At 30.8% G+C, this 25,466-nt stretch overlaps 1 protein-coding gene across 5 annotated transcripts; it reads right to left on the reverse strand.

Moving 5' to 3' along the window:
- Positions 1 to 143: 143 nt before the first annotated feature.
- LOC112736423 (uncharacterized) lies at positions 144 to 23,460 on the reverse strand. Of its 5 annotated transcripts, none has more exons than XM_029291276.2 (11): positions 23,238 to 23,460; positions 12,071 to 15,079; positions 11,495 to 11,734; positions 9,903 to 10,628; positions 8,502 to 9,329; positions 7,605 to 8,309; positions 6,692 to 7,510; positions 5,400 to 6,167; positions 2,910 to 3,769; positions 1,291 to 1,347; positions 144 to 535 (listed from the first exon to the last, which is right to left on the reverse strand). In XM_029291276.2, the coding sequence occupies exons 2-10, from the start codon at positions 15,038 to 15,040 to the stop codon at positions 1,329 to 1,331; spliced, it is 7,935 nt and encodes a 2,644-aa protein (XP_029147109.1). In that variant the 5' UTR covers positions 15,041 to 15,079; positions 23,238 to 23,460; the 3' UTR covers positions 144 to 535; positions 1,291 to 1,328. The 5 variants fall into 5 exon arrangements, with proteins under 5 accessions (XP_029147109.1, XP_029147107.1, XP_025641664.2 ...); XM_029291274.2 differs by having other exon boundaries at positions 12,071 to 15,082; XM_025785879.3 differs by lacking the exon at positions 23,238 to 23,460 and adding an exon at positions 16,099 to 16,614 and having other exon boundaries at positions 12,071 to 15,082.
- Positions 23,461 to 25,466: the final 2,006 nt, after the last annotated feature.

Consider the following 25,466-nt stretch of genomic DNA (forward strand, 5'->3'; position numbering starts at 1 on the left):
ACTCATTTATCTAATTTTGGTACATAAGAGGCTTAAACATCTCAGGAGCACCTCCTCTTGTCCAGTTTCTTCATCAACACCATTTTTAATTTTGAAGAATTAAGTTAAAAAAGCAGCAGCAAAAATAAAAGAATTCGCATAGGTTGAGGAACTAGCATGAAATTTACTATTGACATTAAGACACTTCTCCAGTTTTGAAACAATACAAACTTCTGGTATATGTACAATAGTATCATGTTATTCTGAAAACACTCCTGCAACTTGAAAGATAATAATAAATAATAAAACCATACACACCTGTAATTTACAGGTTCAACTTTATTCATGAAAAATCCTTTCTGCAATTAAAGAAAACCACACACATCTGTCTCCTATAATATAGGTTTATTCATAAAACAACCTTCCACACTTATTGCAGAAATATAGGCAATTTATTCATGCACACTACTGCACTCCAGCGAAAAAAGAAAATCCATCCATTAATAGTTGCTGCGATGGTGCTATCCACTTATATTTTCATTGTATTCTGGAGACACTGAAAAATTTTTGGAAGCAATTAGAGATTGGAAGAAAATTAAAGACAATTATGTAATACGCTATCCACTTATATTTTCATTGTATTCTGGAGACACTGAAAAAAAATTTTGGAAGCAATTAGGGATTGGAAGAAAATTAAAGACAATTATGTAATACCAAAGAAGAAAAGTAGAAAAAAAAAAGAGACAATTATGTCAAACATTTCTTAGTTCTGTCTCTTATTACAAGACAAATATAAAATTCTTAGAAACAACATGGAACTTATATTTTCAAACACTCGAAAGCTTTCCATCCTTACTTACTGTCCTCGTCATGTTATAACATGGACCAATCACAAGCTAAGTTGCACCCCTTATATAAAAGATGGCTTTCTACCCCAACTCACACACAAGAACTTTAGGCAAGGACACACCCAAGAACATTGAAAAACCAATATCTTCGTCACTGAGGTGGCTTGGAGTAGCATTTTCAAGTAAGTTTACGAACCTAAAATTATCTTGAATCTTGCATTAGTGTTCAAATATTCTTACAAGCACTCTCCTAAGGAAAGGACTGCAACTCAAGACAACAACCTTACCATATTGTGCCAAGGTTAGACCTCTTATTTTCCACCCAAAAATAAAATTTTACCTATTATATCATGTTCCGAACTCACTTTCCTATATCACAAAACTAACATTATATATGCTATATATATTTATGCACTATTTCCATAAAATGGAAAAAAAATAGCAGGAAAATTATAGTACTCACCGGCATTTTAACTTTGCTGCGCTGTTTCTTCTTGAGCATTAGCATTCTAGCCTATCACTGGCAGTTCCCATATTTTTCAAAAGGACAATTGTTAAACAGTGAATTTAGGTGAAATGACTGTCAATTAATATAAGCAATTAAGCAAATGATATAAGCTCGTGTGGATTGCCTTCTTTTTTCATTATAAAAACTTAAAAAGAGTACATTTTATGATTTCTTTCTTGCTCTTTCTTATTTATCCAAACAGACTTGACTTAAAAGAATATTAATAAAATGCATATTTTTTAATTTGTTATCAGTTTTTCAGGTGTTTATCTTCCAAATAGTAAGCCACTAGGATTGGGTTGGGCCAGTGACAAGAGGTTATGCGTGAAGACCAAGTTCAAATCCCAACATTGTTCCCATCCCAAGAAAAACAAAATCCCATCATTGTTATAAATATTTATATAGAATGAAAAGATAAAAGAAAAAAGAAAAAGAGAACTTTCAAACAGTTACGTACATACAGAACATGAAAATAACCCAAGGTGTTAAAATGGATGAAATCATGATTTAATCAGCATTATATGCTTGTGCATGAAAATTAACTAATTCAGCTCATCATATTATACATATGAATGTTATGATGACGATCGTTATTAAAATTTTGATAATTTGAAGAAAATAAAGCTAAAATTAAGATTTTTACACTATTTTGTGATATTTTTTATTTCAAAATAAAGTAGCAAAAAGTGTGATGAAACTAAAATATATTGTCAAATAATAAAAAATATAATCTTAATTTTAGTTACACTTCTTAAATGTTATCAAAATTTTTATAATCATATAAAAAATTTACTTTTCATAAGTGTGTGTGCCACAGTAATCATATCATTATAATGATAGCTACAGTAGAATATACTTGTATACAAAAATACTATGTATACACCAAAATCAGGCATTATGTATTTGTGTATAAATGTGTTGTTTAAATTATTTTCATTGTGTATTTTGTATTTCAACATATATCTTACGAGGTAATATCCAGTTCCACCTCTAAAATTCCTTGGTCCTTACATTTACAAATCTTGAATCTCCTTCATCCCTAATTCAACTGTTGTTAACATAATACGAGCGTTAAAGTGCCAATATGGCATCTCCTAACAATAAGGTGGCGTGACTAAAATTTCAATATGATCAAATTGGAGTCCTAAATTAGTTAACTAGACTCATTTTAATTAATTGATTTTATATTAGTGCAGAGACTAAAATGAGTCCAATTAACCAATTTGGAACATTTATTTGATCATATTGAAGTCTTAGTCACGTTGTTGTAGGAATGCCACACTGGCACTGTAATGTTTCATGTCAGCACTATGTTGGCGACAGTTGAATTAGAGACTATCAAATATTTGCAATTTGTAAATTCAAAGACCAATTTTGTCATTTCCGAAAGTCAAGGATTATTTTGATTAGCATTGGGAATTTCAAGGATCAAACAGGACATTAGCTCTATTTTATACTAGTGACTAATTTTGGTGTTACACCTGGTCCATTTTTATACCTGCGTGTGCAAATGTGTGTACGTGTGTGTGCATACGCTTGGTGTGCGCATGCGTGCATTAGTTAAACACACTTACGTGTAAGTCATGTTCGCAGAAGTTGCTTTCTCAAACTGTTTGTGGACAAGGCTATTCATTTCACCATAGCAACGCTCTTCATCTATTTTCCCTTGCAAGAACCTGGGCAGCACGTCACCATGAGAGAAAGTCTTCATCTTATTGGACTTAGTGATGGTGAATGAAACTCCAGAGCTGCCCATTTTTGGGAAACACAAAGTTGAATTCCCCGTGTAAAAGCTTTCAAGTTTTGGTAACTCGTCGAGAGACAAAGTACCAAGGCTACTTAATAGTATCATATCATCTGGTTTATCTCCCTCTTCATGAGCCACTACTGTCTCCAATGATTCACACTTGGTAATGGACAATTCTTGCAGTGCACCCAAACTTTTGGCAGTTGAAGATTTGAACAAATATTTCAATTCAGCACAATTATCTACACTTAGCACAGTTAGATAGAAGAAAGACACTACAGATGAAGATGCTAAGTTTGTCAAACAGTTGCATTCCGAAATTGTTAATCTTTTTAGGTTTCCAAGAAGAGGGGCCATCCAGGGCTGCTCAAACCCCATGGAATTGAGCTTGTGTAGATTGGTAAGAATCACCGTTGTAAGCTGCGAGAGGATTTTGGAATAATCAAGGTCAGAGCTTTTTGAGTGGAATATATCTTTGAAGGCGCAATCTACTAGCTCAATCGTCACTAACTTCGGTACTAACATCTTGCGGAATAAACAATCTGGAAATACATCTGACTCATTATCGTTGAAATTATCCAGTCCCAAGTATTTTGCTTCTTGGAAGTCCACATGAAGTTGTTCTTTCTCAATCCTTGTAACAACTTCCTTAGTCAGCACTAATTTCTCCAAATTGGAGGTCATAACCTAGGATGTGAAATCAATAAGGCATCAAATGAAGATAAGGTAAGTCATTGGGAATCTTTCTTTCTTAATTTAAGATATGAAATAAACTAGTGATCATACATATTACATTGACCGTGTTTGTGGGATTAGAAAGCAGAAAAGACTAGAAATTAATATTTGTTAATTAGCTAGCATTTCTCTTTTTCTCTTTATACTAAAGTAGTGTATTAGATATTTTAACATGTCCATTAATTTATTTTTTTATGAAATGAATGTGAATAATAATATCAAAAAATTAGTTAAGATAAAAAGTATGTTACACTAAAATAAAAAATTAAAGTCATAGGTTCAACTCTCATAAATTATATATGATAAAGAGTATTTTTAACAAAATAGTTGTATACCAATTCTCTTCCATATTTCTATTTTTTATATTAGTAGAAGTAGATATTACTAGTGCATTAACAGGCTAACATGCCTATTCATCTACCTTTTTATTAACTAAATGTTAGGAATGACAATGTCAGCCGATTCGATTTGCTTTACCTCGAATAGGGTGAATTTTTCAAACGTTAAGGCAGCTTGTTTGGTTGGAAGGAAAGAAATAGAGATGAAAGAAATAGAAAAAAAATAAAAAAAAAAAAGAAATTAAGTGAATTTTTATTTTCTTTAGATATATTTGGATAAAAAGAAAAAAATATTACAAAAAGATAATTTTACCCTTATATTATAAAATGTATTGAAAAAAGAATAAGAACAATATTGAAATAAAATAACATAGTAAATTTTCTATCCAATATTGGAGAAAAAAAATGATGGGTCCCATCAGCCTTTTATACTATTTAACTTTTCCCTTCTAATTTTTCTCTTCAACCAGATAAAGAAAAATAATCATTTTCCTTCCAACTTCTTTCCCTCCATTTTCTTTCATTTCATTTTCCACTCAAACAAACAAAGCCTTAGTAACTGAATTTTAGAACGGATACAAATAATACCTAATGAAAGTTGTTTACATTATATTTGGCTTAATTGCCAAAATGCTGGGTTTAGGTAATGTTGATCCAAATATAAGAGAAAATAAAGAAAATTATTGGACACTTAAAAAAAAAAATCTCTTTTTATTATTCTCACTTACACTGTTTCAATTTTAAAGAATTTAAAATTGTTTTAATTTTATTTTAGGCAAATTAAGTTTCTTTTTAAAAGAATTAGTTTGTAACTATTTTACGTAAACTTTGAGTTTCACCAATTCTACTATTGATTTAAAAGTTTCCTTATAAAAATCAAATTGGTAAAAGTTAATTCGAATAATTAGAATACTTGATTATCTTACTTTATATTAACATATAACATGTTCTAAAATTATAAACAAATATCAAATATTATGTTACACATATATTGTTGTCACTAAACACATCTTGGCCTCTTGGGTTTCTTCCTAAAGTGGGTTTGGATGTTGGTTACCTATACTCTTTCTATTTAGATTTTGGATGTTTTTTTTCATTTAGTTTTAAATTTTTTTTGGCTTATGTGCAGCCTAACTAATAGTTGGTTGTTGTTGGCTCATATCCTAGTTGATTAGCTAGCATAAATGATGCAAATAATACATAAGATGAACAAAATACGAGATAGCTCAATCCGAATTCCATACCTTTTGTGGTGAAGAAACAGAGCCATGGTTGTCATGATCACTTGCAAAACAATCTTGATCCCCAGGATATGATTTTGGAGAATTCTGAATGACTGCTGGAAAGATGTTGAGCATTGGACAACGAAAAACTAACAAACTTTTGAAGTCATCAGACCATTCTAACAAACTGTCAATTCCAGAACAAATGCACCTCAACTTTGGCAAACCCCATAGCACCAGAATGGTCAATATGGGGAACAGAACAATAGCCTCTTTGTTATTTGCATCTTGAGCAAGTGCTTCATCTTTTGCAACAATCTCCTCTAACTCCCCACAGTTTCTAACAACTAATTGCTTTAGGTTATCTTTGGGAACTGATGCTGGAAATAGACTTTTTATTCCTTTACATTCATCAACACTAACTGCCTCCAGAAATGGAAAGTTGAAGAGACTTGCTTTGGGATCATTGTTCCAAACATGCGTCAGGGTTGGAAGCTCCTTCAAAATGATTTTACTCAGGCGAAATGTAACAGGATCATCATGTTTTGCTGATGTATCTTTCACGTCAAATATTGCCTCAACATGTTTACATTTACTCACTTGCAGCTGTTCCAAATTACTTAGAAGAGGAAGTAAATGAGATGGGAGAACTGCATTTGTTAAAAAGTCACAACCTTCCACCTCCATAGTTTTTAATCCAAGAAAAGGGTAACCCCACTCAACTGGGACTTCTGGTGAGCCAACCCATTTTCCTTCCAATTCAGGATAATCATTCAGAGTTAAATATATCTGAAATAATTGAAGAAAATTATTATTAATATTATTATCAATCAGCTGATTCATAGAAAAGTAATTGATGAAATACTACCAAGGAGTTGTAGAGGCGAAATAATTGCATAATGGAAACTGAAACAATATTAGAATTTAAACTTAATTTATTCACCAAAAGGGAAATTTACGATTTCTAAAAAAAATAAATCCTTAACTATATGTAACCAATAACTATAATTTATGAAATCTGATCCCTTTTCTTATCAACTACTTTTATGGTATAAACAGTTTTAATTTGCACTGTAATACTAAGCATGTATTATCTTTTTATTCACAATGTTATATTTATCACGGAAACATATTCAGAATTTTAACCATTAATTCAGCATCTTAAAATGAGATAATATTTGGCAAAAATTTAGTAAGCAAAGTACATCTTTGAAGTAACACATCTTGGTTTGGTTCTTTTAAGTTGGAAATAATCGTCCACATCTCAGTCATTCCATGATTAAATTCGTTAATTAATTTATAAAAATCCGCACCTGATATAAGAACTGCTTTCCTAGTACAACGTTGAGAACCTCTTGAGAAAATTCGAAGACCGAAACATCTGGGTTGGAGAAAGAAGCTTTGATTTTTCTTGAAGGATCTTCATCTCTCAATTGTTGAGAGAAGATGGTCATCTTGGAGCACATCCGTATATTCACCCAAGCCAGAGAGGGTAACTTCAAGGCAGCATTGCCTTGATAAAAGCATTCCAGGCTTCTCAAATGTTGAAGACTTATGCTTTTTAGCTGCTCAAAGATGATCTCTTCTGTGGCTGTTTCCTCATCTTGCTCTTTTTGCACTATGTCTTTCAATGATTTACAATCATGAACGTCCAACTCCTCAAGGTGCTTTAAGCTTCTTGCTGCAGAGGATGTGAGCAAAGACTGTAAACCATGACATCCACTCACATTCAATTTTTTCAGATTGGGAGGATATTGCTCTATTGCCCTCAAAAGTGGACAATGCCAAACAATTAATTCCTGGAGCTTTGCCAAGTAGTCTAACCCACCAATGGAGCTTAGCTCAAATAGGCAGCTTAGGGCCAAGTACTCTAAGTGTTCAAGGAACTTGGGATTTTGAGAGGGGAACAATATCTTCTTGAAGCTTGTGGAATTGATCATTGCCATTCTTTGTAACATGGGTGTCCTCTCAAGTATTTCAAAGGGCAAAGTAGAGTACTCATTATTCACATCATCATCAAATGCTAACATTAGTCCTGTTAAATATTCAAGATCCCTGGACTGCTGCAACCATAACTTTAGCACGGAAGTATCCTTCGACCTCATGTATAGAGTTGCCACCTTGGAAATGTACTGGTAAAGGAAAAACAAGAAGAAAAATAAAGGACATGCTTATTTGCTTGTTTTAGTTTGTGTTGATTTGGATTTTTAGAGAATAATTAATTACCTTTATCTTCGAGAAAAGGGCTGATCTATTAGTTGAAGGACTAATTTCTTGCGGTGTATGAAATAGTTCAAATTTGTTGCAGTTGAATGGATACAAATTGTTTAACTCTGGACACTCCAATGTGAACTTTCCATCATAAAAGTGAGCTAGTTGTGGCAAGTTATACAATTGCAACTGCATTAGATAAGGAAACACAAAAATCTCCGTGTTGCCACCTCCACTCCTATCTTTCTCAACAATTTCTAGCAACTCATCACAAGAACGTACTTCAAGTTGCTCAAGCATCTTAAGATTTCTAGCTATGGCCACCGGAAACAAGGCTTTCAGTTTTCTACAAAACTTGACAGTCACCTGCTGCAGATTTCGAAAGCGGCTGTCCTTTTGTTTATCCTGTTGGGTCCACACATGAGTCACATTTGGTAGCTCTTCCAGAGTGAGCTTCTCCAACTGGAATGTTCCCTTGATGTCATTCATTTCAAAAATGAATGTGATGCTTTCGCAATTTCGCACTTCCAATTCCTTTAGGTTCTTCAAACATCGAAGAACAAATGATGGAATTGCACATGATTCGAATTTACACCTTTCCAACGTCAAAGTCTTCAAACTGTAAAACCAATCTCTGTCAAGAGCTTTTTCATTTTTCCAGCCTTCTGCAAGTACCAAATGCTCGGAAACACTTATTTTGTCCATACCTTCATAATATTTCTGCCAACATATTGCAAATAAAGCCATGATCCAAGCGTATAAGGATATATAAATAAATCTCAAAAACTTATAAGGATATATGTAAAGCACTAATAGAGTGCAATAAACAAAAATGAAGTGTGATGAAAGTAACTCGATTTTACATTATTCAAGTGGAAAAGAAAAAAGAAGCTGAATTGAAACACAATTTACCTTCTTATTGTATATATATTTTATTGTATCTTGCAAATTACAATCCCAGCAGATTCTCTTCTCTTCATCACCTACAATGTACACTTTCTGCATAATTGTTGGCGTGGTTTTGATTTCTTTTTCAGAGAACGTTTCCATTTTGGGGCAAGCACTCACCACAAATTTCTCCAATGATGGAAACTCGAAGGAACAACTTTTGGAACTGCAGAAACTAACAAGATTATTCAAAGATACAAGCTCTAGAGCTTTCATTTGTTTGAAAACTATGATGGACTCTTCTTTGTGTTCTTCACCTCCGTGATGATTATCTGATACAATTTCCTTCAGAGATTCACAATTGGTTACCTTCATTGTGACGAGTTGACCCAAGCTTTCAGCTGTTGATAGTGGCATTACATATTTCATACATTTACAATCTACAACTTCCAAACTGGTCAAGAAATTGAAACATACTCTCTCCTTTGAAGGCACTATAGTCTCCAAACTAGGACAATTCTCCAAAGTCAAAGATTCTATTCTTTGTAGAATTGCATCTTGTTCAAAGCCAATATCATTGAGAGATGGTAAGTTGGTTAACTTCAAGGTTTTCAGCTTTGGAACAACTCCTATGTTTTCAATTCCATCAGACTTTGGCTCCACCAACCTGGGAAAGCGACAGTTGTCCAGCCATAGGCTCTTCAAATAAGGATTGCTGTGAAGGAAACGGTATAGAATATTGGTGTCCTCTAACCAGGACAAGCGAAGAACTTCTAACTTGTCTCGTCGATAGTGACTTGACGAACTTGTATGCTGTAACTCAATATGCATCGACCTCAACTTATTCATTACCTATATAGAAAACAATGAAGCAAATGTATAAATTTGACAGTTTTCTTTTACTATAAATTCTTCTGATTTCAAGTGTTTGGTGAGTAGTTAAAATGTTTCTCACATCGGTTCAAATGAATTGTTGTAAGGTTTGGATCAACACATGACATCTAACATACAAGTTAATATAATTTCTTATCAAACCATGCTACTTGTACACCAAAAATCAGACACTGGTATAAAATACACGTTAAAATATAAAATACACATTGAAAATGAGTTAAACAACACATATTTATAAAAAATATATAGTGACTGATTTGGTAACTGGTGTTTTATGTACATGTATTTTTGTTTCTCACCTAATCCATTGACTAGGATGGAAAAAGATCTTCTAAAGTGGAGATTTGTAAAGTAACAAAGTAAGGGATTAATCATCATTGAATTTGTAGTCTCTATCATGTGAGTCACCATGCCTTAATTCAAAGGTGATTAGACTTTTACTTTCTCACTTTAGATAAACTTGATCCGACCAAGATATTTGTGTAAAATTAAATGAATTTTTCTATGAATTGAAAGGCTGCTTGATATTACCTTTTCATGAAAGAGAGGCTTTCCTTGTGCAGATGTTGTGGCTTGACTGGTTTCTTCTCTAAATAGTTCAAGGTTGCCACAAAATTCAATAGACACGTCATGTAACTTTCTACACTTCAATTCACAATGTCCTGGACAGAAATTCTGGAACTTTGGTAGCTTAGAAAATTTAATGGTGGTTAGCTCAGGAAACTCCAATGGAACAAGATTACTTGAGCTGCTGCTGCTGTTGTTGCTGGTACCTTTTTGGGCTGCTACAATTTCATTTAATTTGGAGCAATCCGATACCACTAAACATTGCAGTTTTTCAAGCTGATGTTCAGCAATGGAAAATGGAAATATATTTTCCAACTTGTCACAATCATGAACAGTTACATTCTGCAGAGATTTCAATTGAAGTGTCCCTTCTTGATCTTCCTTGCATCTCAATATAGTTTCCAGTTTTGGTAGTGATTCCAAATGAACATCTCGCAGTACGGTAGCATATCGGTTCTGATCGGCGGCTAAGTCAAATATAGTTTCCATTGACTTGCAATTAGTAACTGTCAAGCTGCTTAGTCCTTGAAATATTCCCTCCATGTCATGACTGAAAACACTCACCAATTGATTGCACTTTTCAATGACCAGTGTGTCCAGTTTCCCAACCGGGACATTAAGATTCCAAATCTTTCTCAAACTGCTCATCCTGCTCAGTTTGATATTCTTCAAATTTGGAAAAGAAACACCCTGCATTGATTTACCGTAAGAAGATAATAATCAAATTAAAAGAAGTGAATAACACTGCTAGGTGGTGCAAAAATGAATTGCACGAACTACAAAAGAGCGAATTCACTGAAAAAAGAGGGTAACTTGATTAATTATTATAAAATGAGTAATGTTGACTTTGGTCAATCAAAATTGAAGTGATGGGTGAAGATGGTCCTTAATTTTTCAAAGTGGTCCTCAATCAAAGAAGGGTCAAAAATTTTTGGAGAGAGAAGGGAAACGGATTTTTAGGCTTTCTTTAAATAGAAACTCACGTGCATTTATGAAGTTGATAGTTGAAAATCATTACATGATAATGAAAGATGGGTAAATAAGGGGTTAAATGGAAAAACAAGTGTGAACGGTGGTGTCTTTTGACAACGGTCTCAACATGCCTTTTTAAAAATTGTAGTATCTGTGTTTAGTAAATTAAATTAAAAATGACTTTTAATAAGCACAAGCAACAGTGCGTTTAGTAAAGTAGCTTTTAAAATTTAAAAATACTATAATAGATATTAATGTAAGAATTAATTTTGAATGTTAATTAATGTGTGAGGTTATATTAGATATTTTAATTTTGATAAGCACAAGCCAACTTTAAAAAGCTCTCCCCTTAGATGCTTTCAAAAGCACTCCTAACTTTTAATAGCACATGAATTTTTTTATTTACCAAATACAAAATGAGGCACCTTTTCGAAAAACTTTACCAAATCAAGTCTTATTTTAATAATATCACTTTTTTTTAATTCATACATGTAATATTAAAAAATCATATAAAAGTGACATTATAAAAAATAGAAATGATATTTTTTTTAAGGAAAAAAAAACCACAAATGTTACCTACAGACCTTAGCGACTTTTACGGGTCCATCAAGGAAGATGTTCTCCATCTTGTAGCATTCACCAACATAAAGGCTTTGAAGCTTCTTCAGATTCGTGGCCAACGAGAATGGCAACAAATATTTCAAATTGTGACAACCAATCACATCCAAATGGATCAAATTTCCAAAATTTGGACTCTGACCAATCCATATTTGGTCAATTTGGATAAACTTCAGCTCTATTCTCTCTAATTTTGAAACTTCAACCTGCCAATTTTTTAAAAATACAAAAAATAAATCAAATATATATACACATACACTTTTAATTTTTAAATAAGGAAAATTTTGAATCTTATGTTTTCAAAAATTAACATATATATTTAAATTTTAACTTTTTTAAGTATTAAGAGGATGAATTAGGACTCTTAACTATTTGTTGGCACAATATAACTCTTTCACAAAGAAAAATAATTGGAGGTAAGTAATTTATCTTTCTAACTTTTAAAAAAAGAAAGTTTTGATTTTTTTATGTTTTAAAAATATTTTAAAATGTTTATTTATTTAAGTGTGAGGGAGATAACTAAAAAGGGAATTAGATCGTACCTTTTCATGAAATAGAATTTTGTTGTCTTCTGTTGTTGGTATGGGATCGAATCCACTGAACTCAGGTAAAGATTGTAGTGTCAAAGTGCGCAATTTAGGGAGCTTAAGCATCTTATTTTCATGAGTGCTCCCTACGGGGACAATCTCCTTTAAAGAGTCACAATCAGAGGCTTCTATTGTCTCAAGAGCATATAGAAGCTCAAGCATAGGAGTAGAGAAAAGATGCTTTAATTTTTCACAGAAATTGACTTTGATGGTTTTCAAGTTTGCAAAGGAGGGCTTGGAAAGTAAACATGAAGAGAAGCATATTTCCTCAATTTGCGTCACTTTATAGAGTTCAAGAGTCTCCAGTTTCTCAAAAGCCTTCTCATGATGCTGCTGCCTGTCCTTGGGGTGAATAAGAAATTGGATGTCATGATTATTCTGAATGGCCAGATATTTGAGATGGGGAAATCCTTTCAAATTCAAATCATAGAACAGATCTTCAACATCAGTGAGTTTTCCTAGCAACAGATATTCAACTCTTTCGAACAGCATTTTGATTCCCTTCTGAGAATGAATGTGAATGCCACCTTTTTGATGTATTGCCAAAAATCTCGACAATTCATGCTTTTCTGGTATTTTGAAATCTTTTTCTAAATATCTACTCAAAGAGCCAATGACAATTTTGTAACTAGATAACTTGTCAAAGAACAAGTTCTCCGGCAAATGATCCACACTTTGTATTTGTATGTCAAGATTTGTCAGTTGATTTAAACCCCCCAATTCTAATAGGCTAGCATTTCTCCTCTCATCATTTTCAGCTCCATTGATAACTTTTGGCCATTGAATTGGAGTCTTTCTCATGTACAATTCCTCCAAAGAAGTAAGACATGAGATTACATTGGGTGGAATGACTCTAAGTTTAGGGCAATTACTTATGTCTAGAGTTTGCAGCTTAGACAATTTCCCTAATTCAACAGGCAAGCAATCAATATTAGACCCTGAAAAGCTAAGAATTCTTAGATTCTTCAGGTTTTCTATGACGCGTAATTCCTCACTTGAGGAATTTAACGTGCAATGCTCCAAACAAAGCATTCTTAATTTGGTTAGACAACCAATGGATGAATCCAACAGTGACACATGAACACCAGTTAAGATCAACACTTTGAGCTCTTTCATTTGTTTAAAAAAATCATTTGGAAGTTGTAATTGTGGATCATCATTGTTAATTTCCAAGATTTTAAGTCTATCACATTGCATCCTCTTAGTAATCGCCTCATTGACATCACAATGCCGCAAAGAAATAGCAACGTACCTTCTAAGCTCATCATCATCTGGCCATTCATCTATTTTTCCTTTGGTCAACATGAGCATGTGCCTCTCCTTGAATGCTATCGACAATGCAGCATTGCGAACAAGATTCTGCATTGTGAAACGATCACTTGAATAGCTGTTAGACAACAAACCCGACTCTCTGAGCTTCATAAGCATGACTTGCACTCTGGTTCTGGCGTCCTTTACTGTGTAGATGCCTTGAAGAAAACCCAATCCAATGCATAGTCTCACCAAATCTGAAACTAATGCATCATGATCCATACAAGCACAAAGCAAGAAGGTTATCTTGAGCTCCTCGTTTTCCAATAGATCGTAAATCACCCGTGTAGAATGCTCGGGTGTTCCTGTCAATGCCTGCGTTTCAAGCTTGTGATGAGTTTCCTCCCACACCAAGGGGCTCCGGTCTTTCAATGCCTTTGCAGTTGTAACTATCGACATTGGCAATCCATCACACTTTTTGACAATTTGAGCTGGTAGTTCTCCAAGTTCAAGGCTCTTGTCACCTATACCAGCCATTTTATTGAACAAGGTCCTTGCATCCTTCTCATTTAAAAGGTTCACAGGGACAACTATGTCCGGCCTCACGTCCATTTGGTTCAACACTTGTCCCACCTCAGAGATCAGCAAAACCTTGCAACCTTTATAACGCTCTTCTGTTGTCAACATTAGCAAAGGTGAAGAACCATCAGGGTCCTTCTTCTCTTTCATCACACCATGCGCAATGTCTTGTTGCTCTGTCTTTTTCTCCTCGGGAACCCTTGAGCCAAGGGACTTCCCTCCTTTGAAATTCTTCTGGTTGTCATTGCCAGTGTGCCAAGGAATCCCCAATATATTCAAATCCACTTTAGCGCTAAGATCATCGAGGATTATAAGAGTGCTCTCCTTCTCTTTCTTCAATCTGTCTCTTATTCGACCTGCTCTTCCTTCCTCACTCTCCTCTTCTAATTTCATCCACAGCATGTCAGCAATCTGCCCTTGAATCTTTCTTATGTCTGGAGTTTTTGTCACGTTTGCCATGATCAGTACATCGAATAACTTGGGCTTTTCTTTATCATTTTGAATTCTGTTAACCGCTTCCATGACTAGAGTGGTCTTCCCCACACCAGATGGCCCATGAACACCGATCATTCTAGCACTCGAGTCTTTCAATGCATCCATAATGTTTTCCATGGCTGTGGCTCTGGAAGGAAGGCTTTGATAATCAACATTAGACAAAGCAAGACCCACTGAAGGTGGTCCTCCATGTGATATACAAGCAAACTTTGCCTTCTGTACCTGACTCTCAGCTTCGTTTTTAAGTTGTATTGATTTTTTGCTAAGCAAATATCTCGCTAGCAAATTAGGAGGAAGGCCGGTGAAACATACTGCATGGGCATGGTCTTCTTCTTTAAGGAACTTTTCATAATCAGAAATGATTGTACCAGCCCTGTCCAACCATTTTGACACATTGTCGAATATTTCTCTCCCATGCCGGTCTTCGTCCTCTTTAACCTTATAAAGTAAGTTCCGTTGTTCTTGCTTGAGCTTGTCAACTTGATTTTTTAGATCAATAATGTTACTTTCATAGTACACGAGGTAGCTCAGCTCTTGCTTTACGGTCTCTTTTACCCATTTGACTAGCCAATCTGGCAAAGGAGGTGTAGGAAGAGCCATGCTTCATTCTTGATCTTCTACGGTCGCTACATCTTCTTTCTACTGTAAATTCAACAATAGAAAAAAAGGTCATTTGCATGCTTTTTGAAATTAGTGTCTAGTTAAATGCCTTCATGATATCTAACTACTTTTGTGTACTTTTGTACAACATAAGAGTATTTTTACTTTTGCGTGATGAAAAATTTGTATATTTTAAGCACATAATGAAAAATACATATGTGTATTTGAGCATAAAAGTATTGTTGAGATTAATATCCATAAATTCTGCTTTGATTGTTCATTTTTGTTTGCTCTAATTCCAATTTTGTTATTGTTCACAACGACTAAAGTACTACGGTCAAGACTAGTATATAATACATTGAGTAAGAAAAGAAGAACAAAGAATGAGCTTTTCAAGGCCTTGATTATGCCTTCATAGCCATTCGATGGAAGCACACAAGGTTTCAATCATATTACTTTAATATTCAATACTCTTCATGGCAATACTAATCTTATTCACAGACACGGAGACTCGTGTATGCTAAGGGAGGCATTACCCCGTCCCTCAAATTTAAAATTTTGGAAAAACAACCATTTCTACCCATAAATGTTTAGCACGCGGGCAAAATTACTTAAAAAAGATAGAAACTAAACTTATATCCATAAAAATGAACTTCGTATGACAAAAGTACCCGACCCATAAATTTTTGTTGACTTTTTTAAAAAAATAACCAAAATCCCTAACTTAACCCCTCTCTTTATCCCCAACCTCCATCTCTCTTCTTTGATCCCAAAATTTTCAAAATCCTTCATCACCACCGCGTTAACCATCCACACCACCACTACTACCACTAGCATTGCCATTACCATCATCAACACACAATCCAAATAGCTTCCTCACTCAAATTCTGACCTCTATTTTAATTAAAATATTATTTTGGTCAAGATGAAACAAAATCTCAATTGCAGTTTTTAGTCAGATTTTATCCTTCTTTGGTGCTATTATCAATAGTTAATCATGGTTGTAGCTAAGAACTCCAGGGAAACCAAAAAAAAAAGAGCTAAGAACTCTATTGCACCTGAAGAATTGAAACAACTCTTGTTCCTCTCCAAGCCCAAGGTACATGCTCTTGCCTCTGCCTCTCTCACATTTAGGTAGATGGGAGCCTCCAAACTGCATCCATGGCCTGCGCGCGGAGGGGGAGATTGGCTCACCGGAGGAAGGCGCGATCTTGACGTCGCCTGCTCCATGGCCTGCGCACGGCAAGTTTGCTTCGTCGAAGAGAAGTCGGTTCCCCGCCCACCAAATGGCATGGAGATACTCCACCAGCAGCCCCTTTTCCAACTGATCGACGGTGCTGAGCAGAGCCTAGAGTCACCGTTGGAGAGAGTCCGTGGCTGCCGGGTTTTGTGTGTTGATGGTGGTGATGGCAGTCGGGTGGTAGCGGTGGTGGTGATGAAGGATTTTGAAAATTTTGGGATTGGAAAAAGAGAGATGGAGGCTGGGGATAAAGGGTAAAGTAAATTTACTAATTTAGGGAATGAATTATCAATCCGGTTACTCACCATTTTTTAGAATGATAATGGGATTCTTTAAAATAAAAATGATTCACTTTCTCTATTTCTGCGACACAGTGATTTTTGTGGAATTTTTTATTTTAATAAATAAAATAAATATAATAATTATTAAAATAAATTATTTAAAAAATATTTACCGATTTAAATTTTTCAGTCTTATGTATCTCGTTTTATACTATAAACGAGATAAAATACGTTAGCTGCGATGTGACTATCTCATTTATCGATATAAGTCATGTGTACCGTTTATAAGTAGAAGTTATTCACAGCGGCTATGGGGTTTAATTTGACTTAGTCAACCTCTTTCTCCCCTTTTTTGATCTTTTCCTACTCAATTTTAGATCGATAAGGTGATGGCGCGCTAGGCGGAAAATGACGGAGACATCAACATGATGAACGAGACGTCGCATTACGTTGGGGCGGGCCGACTTCGAAGTTAATTGCGTTCTTTTTGTTTAATCTAAGTATGTTGCTATTATTAAGGTAGTCTTGAAGTGACAAGAACGAAGTTAAATGGTTTAATGATAGATCTCCAAGAGGAATCTAGTGGACGCGGGTCTTCCAGTCGCTCGATCTCATCCATATCATTCCGGAATCTAGTATCACCGAACTTGCTCAATATCAAACTCTTCAAGTCCGACAACGTATTCACACGCTGAGTACGAAACAATATAAGATCCTCACACTCAAATGTCATTCCGTTGTCGCCATTTCTCATATGACAATTAGGATAAACAAGCACAACTATGTATGGACTATTACTGGCCATTGATGCTTTATTTTTGTGAGAAATACGAGACAGAAAAATGATAGAAAAAAGTTTGTGAAGAATACCAAGGATTACAAATCCTTTTATAGCTGCGGTCGTTGCCTTCTATATATCTCATTTACACTGTAAACGAGATAGCCACGTTGCAGCTGACGTGTTTTATCTCATTTACACTGTAAACAAGATAAGATTGGGGAATTTAAATCGATAAATATTTTTTAAATTATTTATTTTAGTAATTATTACATTTATTTTATTTATTAAAATAAAAAATCTGATCTTTGTGATGTTTTTCTATCCACTCTGAATAAAAAATGCTAATATCAAGTTTAGAAATGGACAATGATCTAATTATCTCTAAATTCAAATTAGTTAAGAGTTTATTTATCTTTATTCTTTAAATAATATCTTTTTTAAATTTTTTATTTATTATATTAATATTCTTTTTTAATAAATTATTAAATATATGATATAATAAATACAAACTAATTAATAAATTATTTAAATTTAAAAATATTATTTATTATGAAATTAAATAAATAATTTTTAAATATATATAAATAATAAATATTAAAATACGATTAATATATTAATAATAATAATACTATGATATATTATTAGTATTATGATCTAAATAATTTTCACAATAAAATAAAAATTAACAAACATGTTATTTGATATATAGTAAAAAAAATTTGAGTAATAATAAATTTAATTTTTTTTATCTCTTTAAACTAAATTAATAATTCTATTTGATATCTTTGCACTAAAATACACTATGAGTAGGCTACTAATACTAAATGAACTAAACCATTATTTATATATATATATATATATATATATATATATATATATATATATATATATATATATATATATATGAAAACTATTTATAAATTCAACAAACTCAAAGTATCAATAATATTATTAATCTATTAATAATATTTTGAGTAAAATATATGTAAATTTAATTGAATTTTAGTATACATAAAATTTTAGTTAATCCACATTATTCTTATATTGATAAATCTTCACCAATATGTAGCCTTATGAGAATATGTATTATTAATAGATTAATAATATTAGTGATGCTTTGAGTTTGTTGAATTTATAAATGGTCTTCATAATATATATATATATATATATATATATATATATATATATATATATATATATATATTATGTTTTGTTTTATTTCATTTAGTATTAATAGCCTACTTATAGTGTATTTTAGTACAAAGATATCAAATAAAATTATTAATTTAGTTTAAAGAGAGAAAAAAATTAAATTTGTTATTATTCAAAAAAAATTACTATATATCAAATAATGTGTTCATTAATTTTTATTTTATTGTAAAAATTATCTAAATCATAATACTAATAGTATATCATAGGTTATTATTATTAATTTATTAATCATATTTTTATATTAATTATTTATATATTTAAAAATTATATTTGAAAATTATTTATTTAGTTTCATAATAAATGATATTTTAAATTTAAATAATTTATTAATTAGTTTGTACTTATTATACCGTATATTTAATAATTTATTAAAAAAAATATTAATATAATGAATAAAATATAATTTAAAAAATATATTATTTAAAAAATAAGGATAAATAAATTCTTAATTAATTTAAATTTAGAAATAATTAGGCTCTTGTCCATTTTTAAACTTAATACGTCACCTTTTTTCGTTTGGAGTTTGATAAATGGTGCAGTGTTTGTAGTAAGAGCGTGTGGAATGTTGTAATAGAAATAGGAGAGTGAAGATAAGAAACTTAGATGTATTGAATGGCAAAACTCAGTTACACTATTAGAGTTACTTTTCTTGAGTTAATACTTAAAATGGCCCCTGAAATTTAACCCCAATTCAATTTAGTCATTGAATTTTTAATTGACTCAAATTGTACCCTGAAATTTTAACATGTACTTCAAATTGGCCCTTCCGTCCATTTTCGTCACCAGAAAGCTGACATAGCACAATTAAACGACGTCGTTTTGCTATTTGTTCCAAAACGACATCATTTGACTCTCCCTCTTCTTCTTCCTCTTCCTCAAGCATCCATGATTTGGGTACTGCTTCAAACTTCAGAAACCTCAGGTATGAACTCATTCTCAACTTTAGACTCATCTCTACTTCTCTTCAATTCAATTTCAGTGATCAAGTAATTATCATTACCTTCATCTACACATGTATAAACAACTGCTTCAATTCACATAACAACCACAACCACAACCTCTTCTATTTTCTCCATTTCACTTCAAACTGATTCTTAATTATCATTATTGTTGTTGTTGTTGTTGTTGTTGTTGTTGTTGTTGAAAAAAAATACAAAATGGGGGATAGAATTTCAGTACAACACTACAACTTCAATTCACCCTCTTCTTTCATCGAGAGGCCCCTTCTACATTCTCAAAGTCGCCGACGCCAAAACCACTGCCCTCTTCCCTATTAATCCAAAAGCTTTTCATGTGATTGAAGTGGCTGATTCAAAGGCTGATTATTCCGGTCAAGACAAAATGGATAAGAGAAAGAACAGGAAAATACAGTATAAGGAGGAGAACGGTGCATGTTGGTGTAGTAGCCAAGTTTGTACGACCATGGAAGAGGTGGAAATGATTACAAATACAGTAGTAGTGGAAGGATGTAGCAGGAGCTTTTTGTTGGTCTGTTTGGATTTGGCACCATTAAAATTTGACCCCCTTTCAATGATGAAGGAACAGAAAATTTGGGGTTTTGAAAAATAACGTCGTTTTTCTTGTGCCATTATTAGGTGTCAACTAAATTTGTCACGTCATTTTTCGGTGACGAAAATGGACGAAAGGGCCAATTTGAGGCACGCGTTAAAATTTCAGGGTATAATTTGGGTCAATTGAAAATTTGAGGATTGAATTGAATCGGAGGTCAAATTTTAGGGGTCATTTTGAGTATTAACTCTACCTTTTTTATATTGATACATATATAGGTTCCACATTAGCTGGCTTCCAACTAACTACCAATTACTAACAGAAATTGATTCTAACAGAAAAGATTTTACTTCTAACTACTAAGTGACTCCTTCCTTCTACAATGTGTAAGTGGTTAGTTTGGTTAACTAGTTTTCTTATAAGTCAGAGTTGATGGAGAAATATTCATAGAGACCACGTTGTGTCACAAAAATAAAAGATAAAAATCGAAATGGATTATTTTTATCTTGAGATGTCGCGTTGTTATTCTGAAAAATAGAACAAAGGTCGGATTGGTAGTTCACTCCTAATTTAAGACTTCTCGTTAATTTTTGGAGGAAGTAAACAAAATTTTATGAGTTGGATATTTTTGTTATTCGAAATTCTTTTTTTTTTATGGATAAAAGCTTAGTTTTATTCTTTTGTGAGTAGTTTTGTTGGCCTTTTAAATATTTATAGATAAAAATTATTATTTTTTATTTTAATGTGTAAATATCTTTATTTTTTTTAGAGTTATATTTTTATATTGATCTCTTTTTAAGAATTGCTCTAATTTCATTCTTATTTATTCGGAAGTAGCAAATTTGGTTTAATCTATTTAGGTAGAATTTTTAATCCCTCTCGCATTCATATACGAATTCATAAATTTTAATATGGAGGGTTAATTTTAAATAAATTTTTTATTATTTTTATTATATTTTTCATTCCGTAAAAGTAATTTAGACATAACATTTAGTTATTGAGTTGATTTTTAAAAAAGTTTATTGATATATATTAACAATTTATAAAATTATAAATTAGCAGTCCTGCACTTGTTGCTTGTTTTTTCTTCGACAGTTCCAGACTTTTGAATTAATTATTTAAAAAGTGTAAATTAAAAGAAAATATACTTTCTTGGTGAGAATTGTATTATTTTGATTTCATTTGAATACCCTAACCATAAAAAAGTTTACTGAGTCACCCAGTCATAAATTGTTATATTGGTCATTTTGTGAAATTTGCACTTCAATGTTTAATTGGTCTTTCAAATGTTTAAACTGACACTAAAAGTTAATTTACAGCACATTAGACTATGAATTGGTTTGTTATTTAAAAAAAAAACGCTTGGTTTTATGTTTGACAAATAAAGAAAAAATTACATGTTTGTATTTATACTTTTGAGAAATTAGGAGTGTTTTATTTTCAAGATATTTAATTTTTTTTAAATTTAACTTGTACTTATCAAAATTAAAAAGTCTAATATAATTTTTATATTAAAAATATCCAAATTTATTCTTATAATTATGTTTATTGTAGCTTTTTAAATTTTAAAATTATTTTACTATAAATACAATTATTGTTAATTATATTTATCAAAAATTAATTTTATTTTTCAGTTTAATTTTACTAAATATAATTACTTCAATTTTTAAAAAATCATATTTAAAAAGATAATTTTAATAAATTATTTTCAAAAAATAAAAACTTCACAAAATTATACCTATATGTTTTAGTTAATTTATATTTTTAAATATTTTTTATACATAATAATTCTTTTTTTTATACATGTATTTACTTACTCTCATTATCACATACAGATAAACCCAGTTATTTATAGTGATTGAACTAGGGTGTGCATGGCCCGGTCCGGTCCCAAGCATTTTAGGATCTAATTTGGTGTGATTTAATCGAGTCTAGGGTCGGGTAAGGGTCTCAAAAATAGACCCGGTCATTTTACACAATTAATATTTTGTATTATTAGTGATTGATGATGGCTATTCTTACGTGGAATTTAAGTATTGTAAACCTTAATATTTTGTGTTATTAATTATTATAAGACTATAAGTTAATATTTTTATGTTTAAAATGTATAAGATTTTAGACTAATGCATAATGTTGTGTTATTTGTATTGATTTAAATATTTGGTGTTATTATACAATATTAGTATTGATTATGATTATGCTTTAATTTTAGAGAAGAGTCGGTTCTTATTTTTCTTAGTGAATTTTACCATGTCAAATAATAGTTGGAGTCTTGAAAATTTGGATATTTTCACATGCTAACTTATAAGAAGGTATCAAGATAATGTAATGTTAATGGCCCGGTTTTCACCCGATTTTTACCCAGTATAATTGTGGTCCGAAATTGTATAGGTTTCATCGGGTCTAGGGCCAGGTTCGGGTCTAATAAATAGGCCCGGTATATATTTCAGACCAGATCTGAATCACATCAAACCCGATTTCACCCGGCCGATACACACTCCTAGATTGAACCTTGTGTGACTCTTTAGGAGAATTAACTTTGCTACTAGTACACATACCTCAACAACCCTAAATAAATCACATTATATTTAGGTTGTGTTTAGACTTTAGAACAAAAATTGAGACTAAATTAAGTTTTTATATTGTATTTAGTATAAAATATACTGAATTAAATTGTGTTTAAATATCATATTTAATTTAAGATAAATATAAGGATGAAGATAAATTAAAGTTTGAAAAGTTAAATAAAAATATATTTAAAAAGAAATATTATTAAAATTTTAATCTCCAGTTCCAAAAATTTCAATCCTTTGACTCCCTTCTATTTCCACTTTCCATAGATAATAAAGAGAATAAAATTTTGTATTCCAATATTAAAATTTTACTTCTAATTTCTAATAACTGAATACAATATTAGTCTCTATCTTTTTGTCTCAATTTCATTATCTGAAAATATATACTATTTTAAAATTTTGTTGATAAACATCTTTTTAAAGATCCAACATTAGAGACATCATTAACAAAAAAAAAGGTGAGAAATTTAATTTTCCAATAACAATAAATGTATAAAGAGTTTTAGTTAAAAAGTGTATCAAGAAAAAAAATTATAAAATTGTTACATTACAAGCATAGAAAGAAACTGCATAATAAGTATTTTATAGTGAGCAAACAAACCTCCGATTCGAGTAGTAGTTTGGATCAAGCTTTGATGAGTCGTTGCTTGACCTTTACAAGAATATAGAACAAACAAGAAGCTGTAATATGCTCTGATTGATGCAAACGGAGGCTTTTCTACTCTCTATCTTAATCTTTTTTTTTTTCTTGGGGTGGCCAGGGGGGTGGGTGGTTTGAGTGGAAGACCAGAATATTGAGATTGCTCTGAAAATAATGAAGCTTCAGAGGGAGATTACCAAGTGGTACATAATATATAGCATCCAAAGCAGTAAAATATGCTCTATTAATTATTAATCTTTATGGTTAAATTGTGGATCTGTATATTTACCTTGAGACAAGATACTGGACATTGAGATATAAAATTGTATTTGAATATAAATAGAAATATTGTGTTTAAAAATACTGAAGTATTTTGTATTTATCTTAATAGAAAAGACATAAAAAAATTAACAAGAGACATAATTTATTTTTTATTTTTTTATTATTTTTGTTAACTTTTTTATAATAATATTTTTTAATTTTTTGAATAAAAAATAAAAATAAATTAAATTTTCATAATTTATTCTATTTTATCGTCAAATAAAATATAAAAATATTAAATTTTATGTTTTTATTATTTATATTTTTTTTCACTATTTTATTTTATCTTTGAAAAAAACAATTGCAGTGTATGTGGCTGTGGGGGTTGTGCATTTGTTAAGTATCAATAATATGTTATATCAATATTTAACAGTGGATATGGTAAAGATTAAAAACCGGTAGGGGTTTCTTTTAGGAATCAATATTAGTACCCTTCATTATCATTATTATTTTATAAGAAAAAATTTTATGTGTTCATAAAAAATTAATCACCAAATTAATTATATATATTTGTATATAATATATAGTGTTCATATATTTTTGAATTAAATAATTATCTACCAAAATAATTAAATTTATTATAATAAAATAAATAATCAAACATGTCATAGGAGAATAATTAATTTTTTTACAGTGGGATAATAAAAATATTTTATAAAACACCAAATATATATATTTTTATACCATAATAATTTCGTATACATACACGTATCATAAATATGCAACTATCACTAATCTAATAATTAACTCGGGGTTTTATTCCATAAGTTTTAACGAAACTTTGTTTCAGCCAGGCCATATGCGGTGGCTAATTTTTTTAGCCATGAAGATTTAGTATGTGTTATGCATAGTTATGAATTTTAGCGTATTTTTTTATAAATATAGAAATAACACTTTTTTTTTAATTTAAAATTTGTAAAATTGGAAGTTTAGTATTGTCTGCAATACAAAGTTTAGAATTCCATTGGTGATGTGATAAAAATGATGAATAAATAGAAGGTTTAATTTTGTTTGATACAAAATTTAGGGTTTAATTTGTACATTTAAATACAAATTTAATTTTTAAATTTATATTTTTTTTAAGAAAAATTAAAAATTACAAATCTAACTTTTAAATTTATACTCTTCACATAAAAAATACATCAAATCTCCATATTATATTTTGAGTTAATAGTCAAATTCGTCATTGAAAGATCACTAATTTTTTAAATTAGTCCTCAAATTATTTTTTTAGCCATATTAGTTCTTAAAAGATAAAACTTAAGTCAAATTAATCCTTCTTTTAGTTAGATGATGACGTGTCATGTTAAATGTCACATGTCACTTGATATGTAAAAAAGTTATTTATAATCAAAATAGTCCTTGAAAGTTCAAATATAAATCATTTTCATCCCTAACTTTTAAAAATTAATCAAATTAATCTTTATATATATATATATATATTATTTTTTTATAATATTAAATTTAAAATCTTTTTTGATAGTACTAATTTTAATATTATTTTTAGACCTTAATAAACAAAATTCTCTTTATATAAAATAATAAAAATAATTAAATAATTATAAAATTATTTTGTCATTTGTATTTTAAAGTTTTACATTCAAATTGTAAGTTTTTTTATAGTAATTTTTTTTTATTTAAATGAATTATTAAATTATTGTTGATCATATATTTAAAAAATTTAATATTTTAAATCTTATTAAATAATATATTAATTATTTTAAAATTTAATTTTTTTAAATTTTTTAAAATTATAATTTATATTATTGTTTAATTTATATGACAAAACTCAATAATTAAAAAATCGATTGATGGGATCACTTGATAAATACAAAACTCAACAATTATTATAAGCTAACATTATTAATT

Source organism: Arachis hypogaea, chromosome 2 (assembly GCF_003086295.3).
Source record: "Arachis hypogaea cultivar Tifrunner chromosome 2, arahy.Tifrunner.gnm2.J5K5, whole genome shotgun sequence".
NCBI lineage: Eukaryota > Viridiplantae > Streptophyta > Magnoliopsida > Fabales > Fabaceae > Arachis > Arachis hypogaea.

Bases quoted from the DNA above. Each gene is read 5' to 3' on its own strand.
- LOC112736423 (XM_029291276.2), bottom strand. From the start codon at position 15,040: ATGGCTCTTCCTACACCTCCTTTGCCAGATTGGCTAGTCAAATGGGTA. The intron at 8,310-8,501 runs GTAAATTGTGTT...ATATGTTGGCAG, and splicing joins AATATATATACAATAAGAAG to AAATATTATGAAGGTATGGA. The intron at 3,770-5,399 runs GTATGGAATTCG...TTCACATCCTAG, and splicing joins CTGTTTCTTCACCACAAAAG to GTTATGACCTCCAATTTGGA.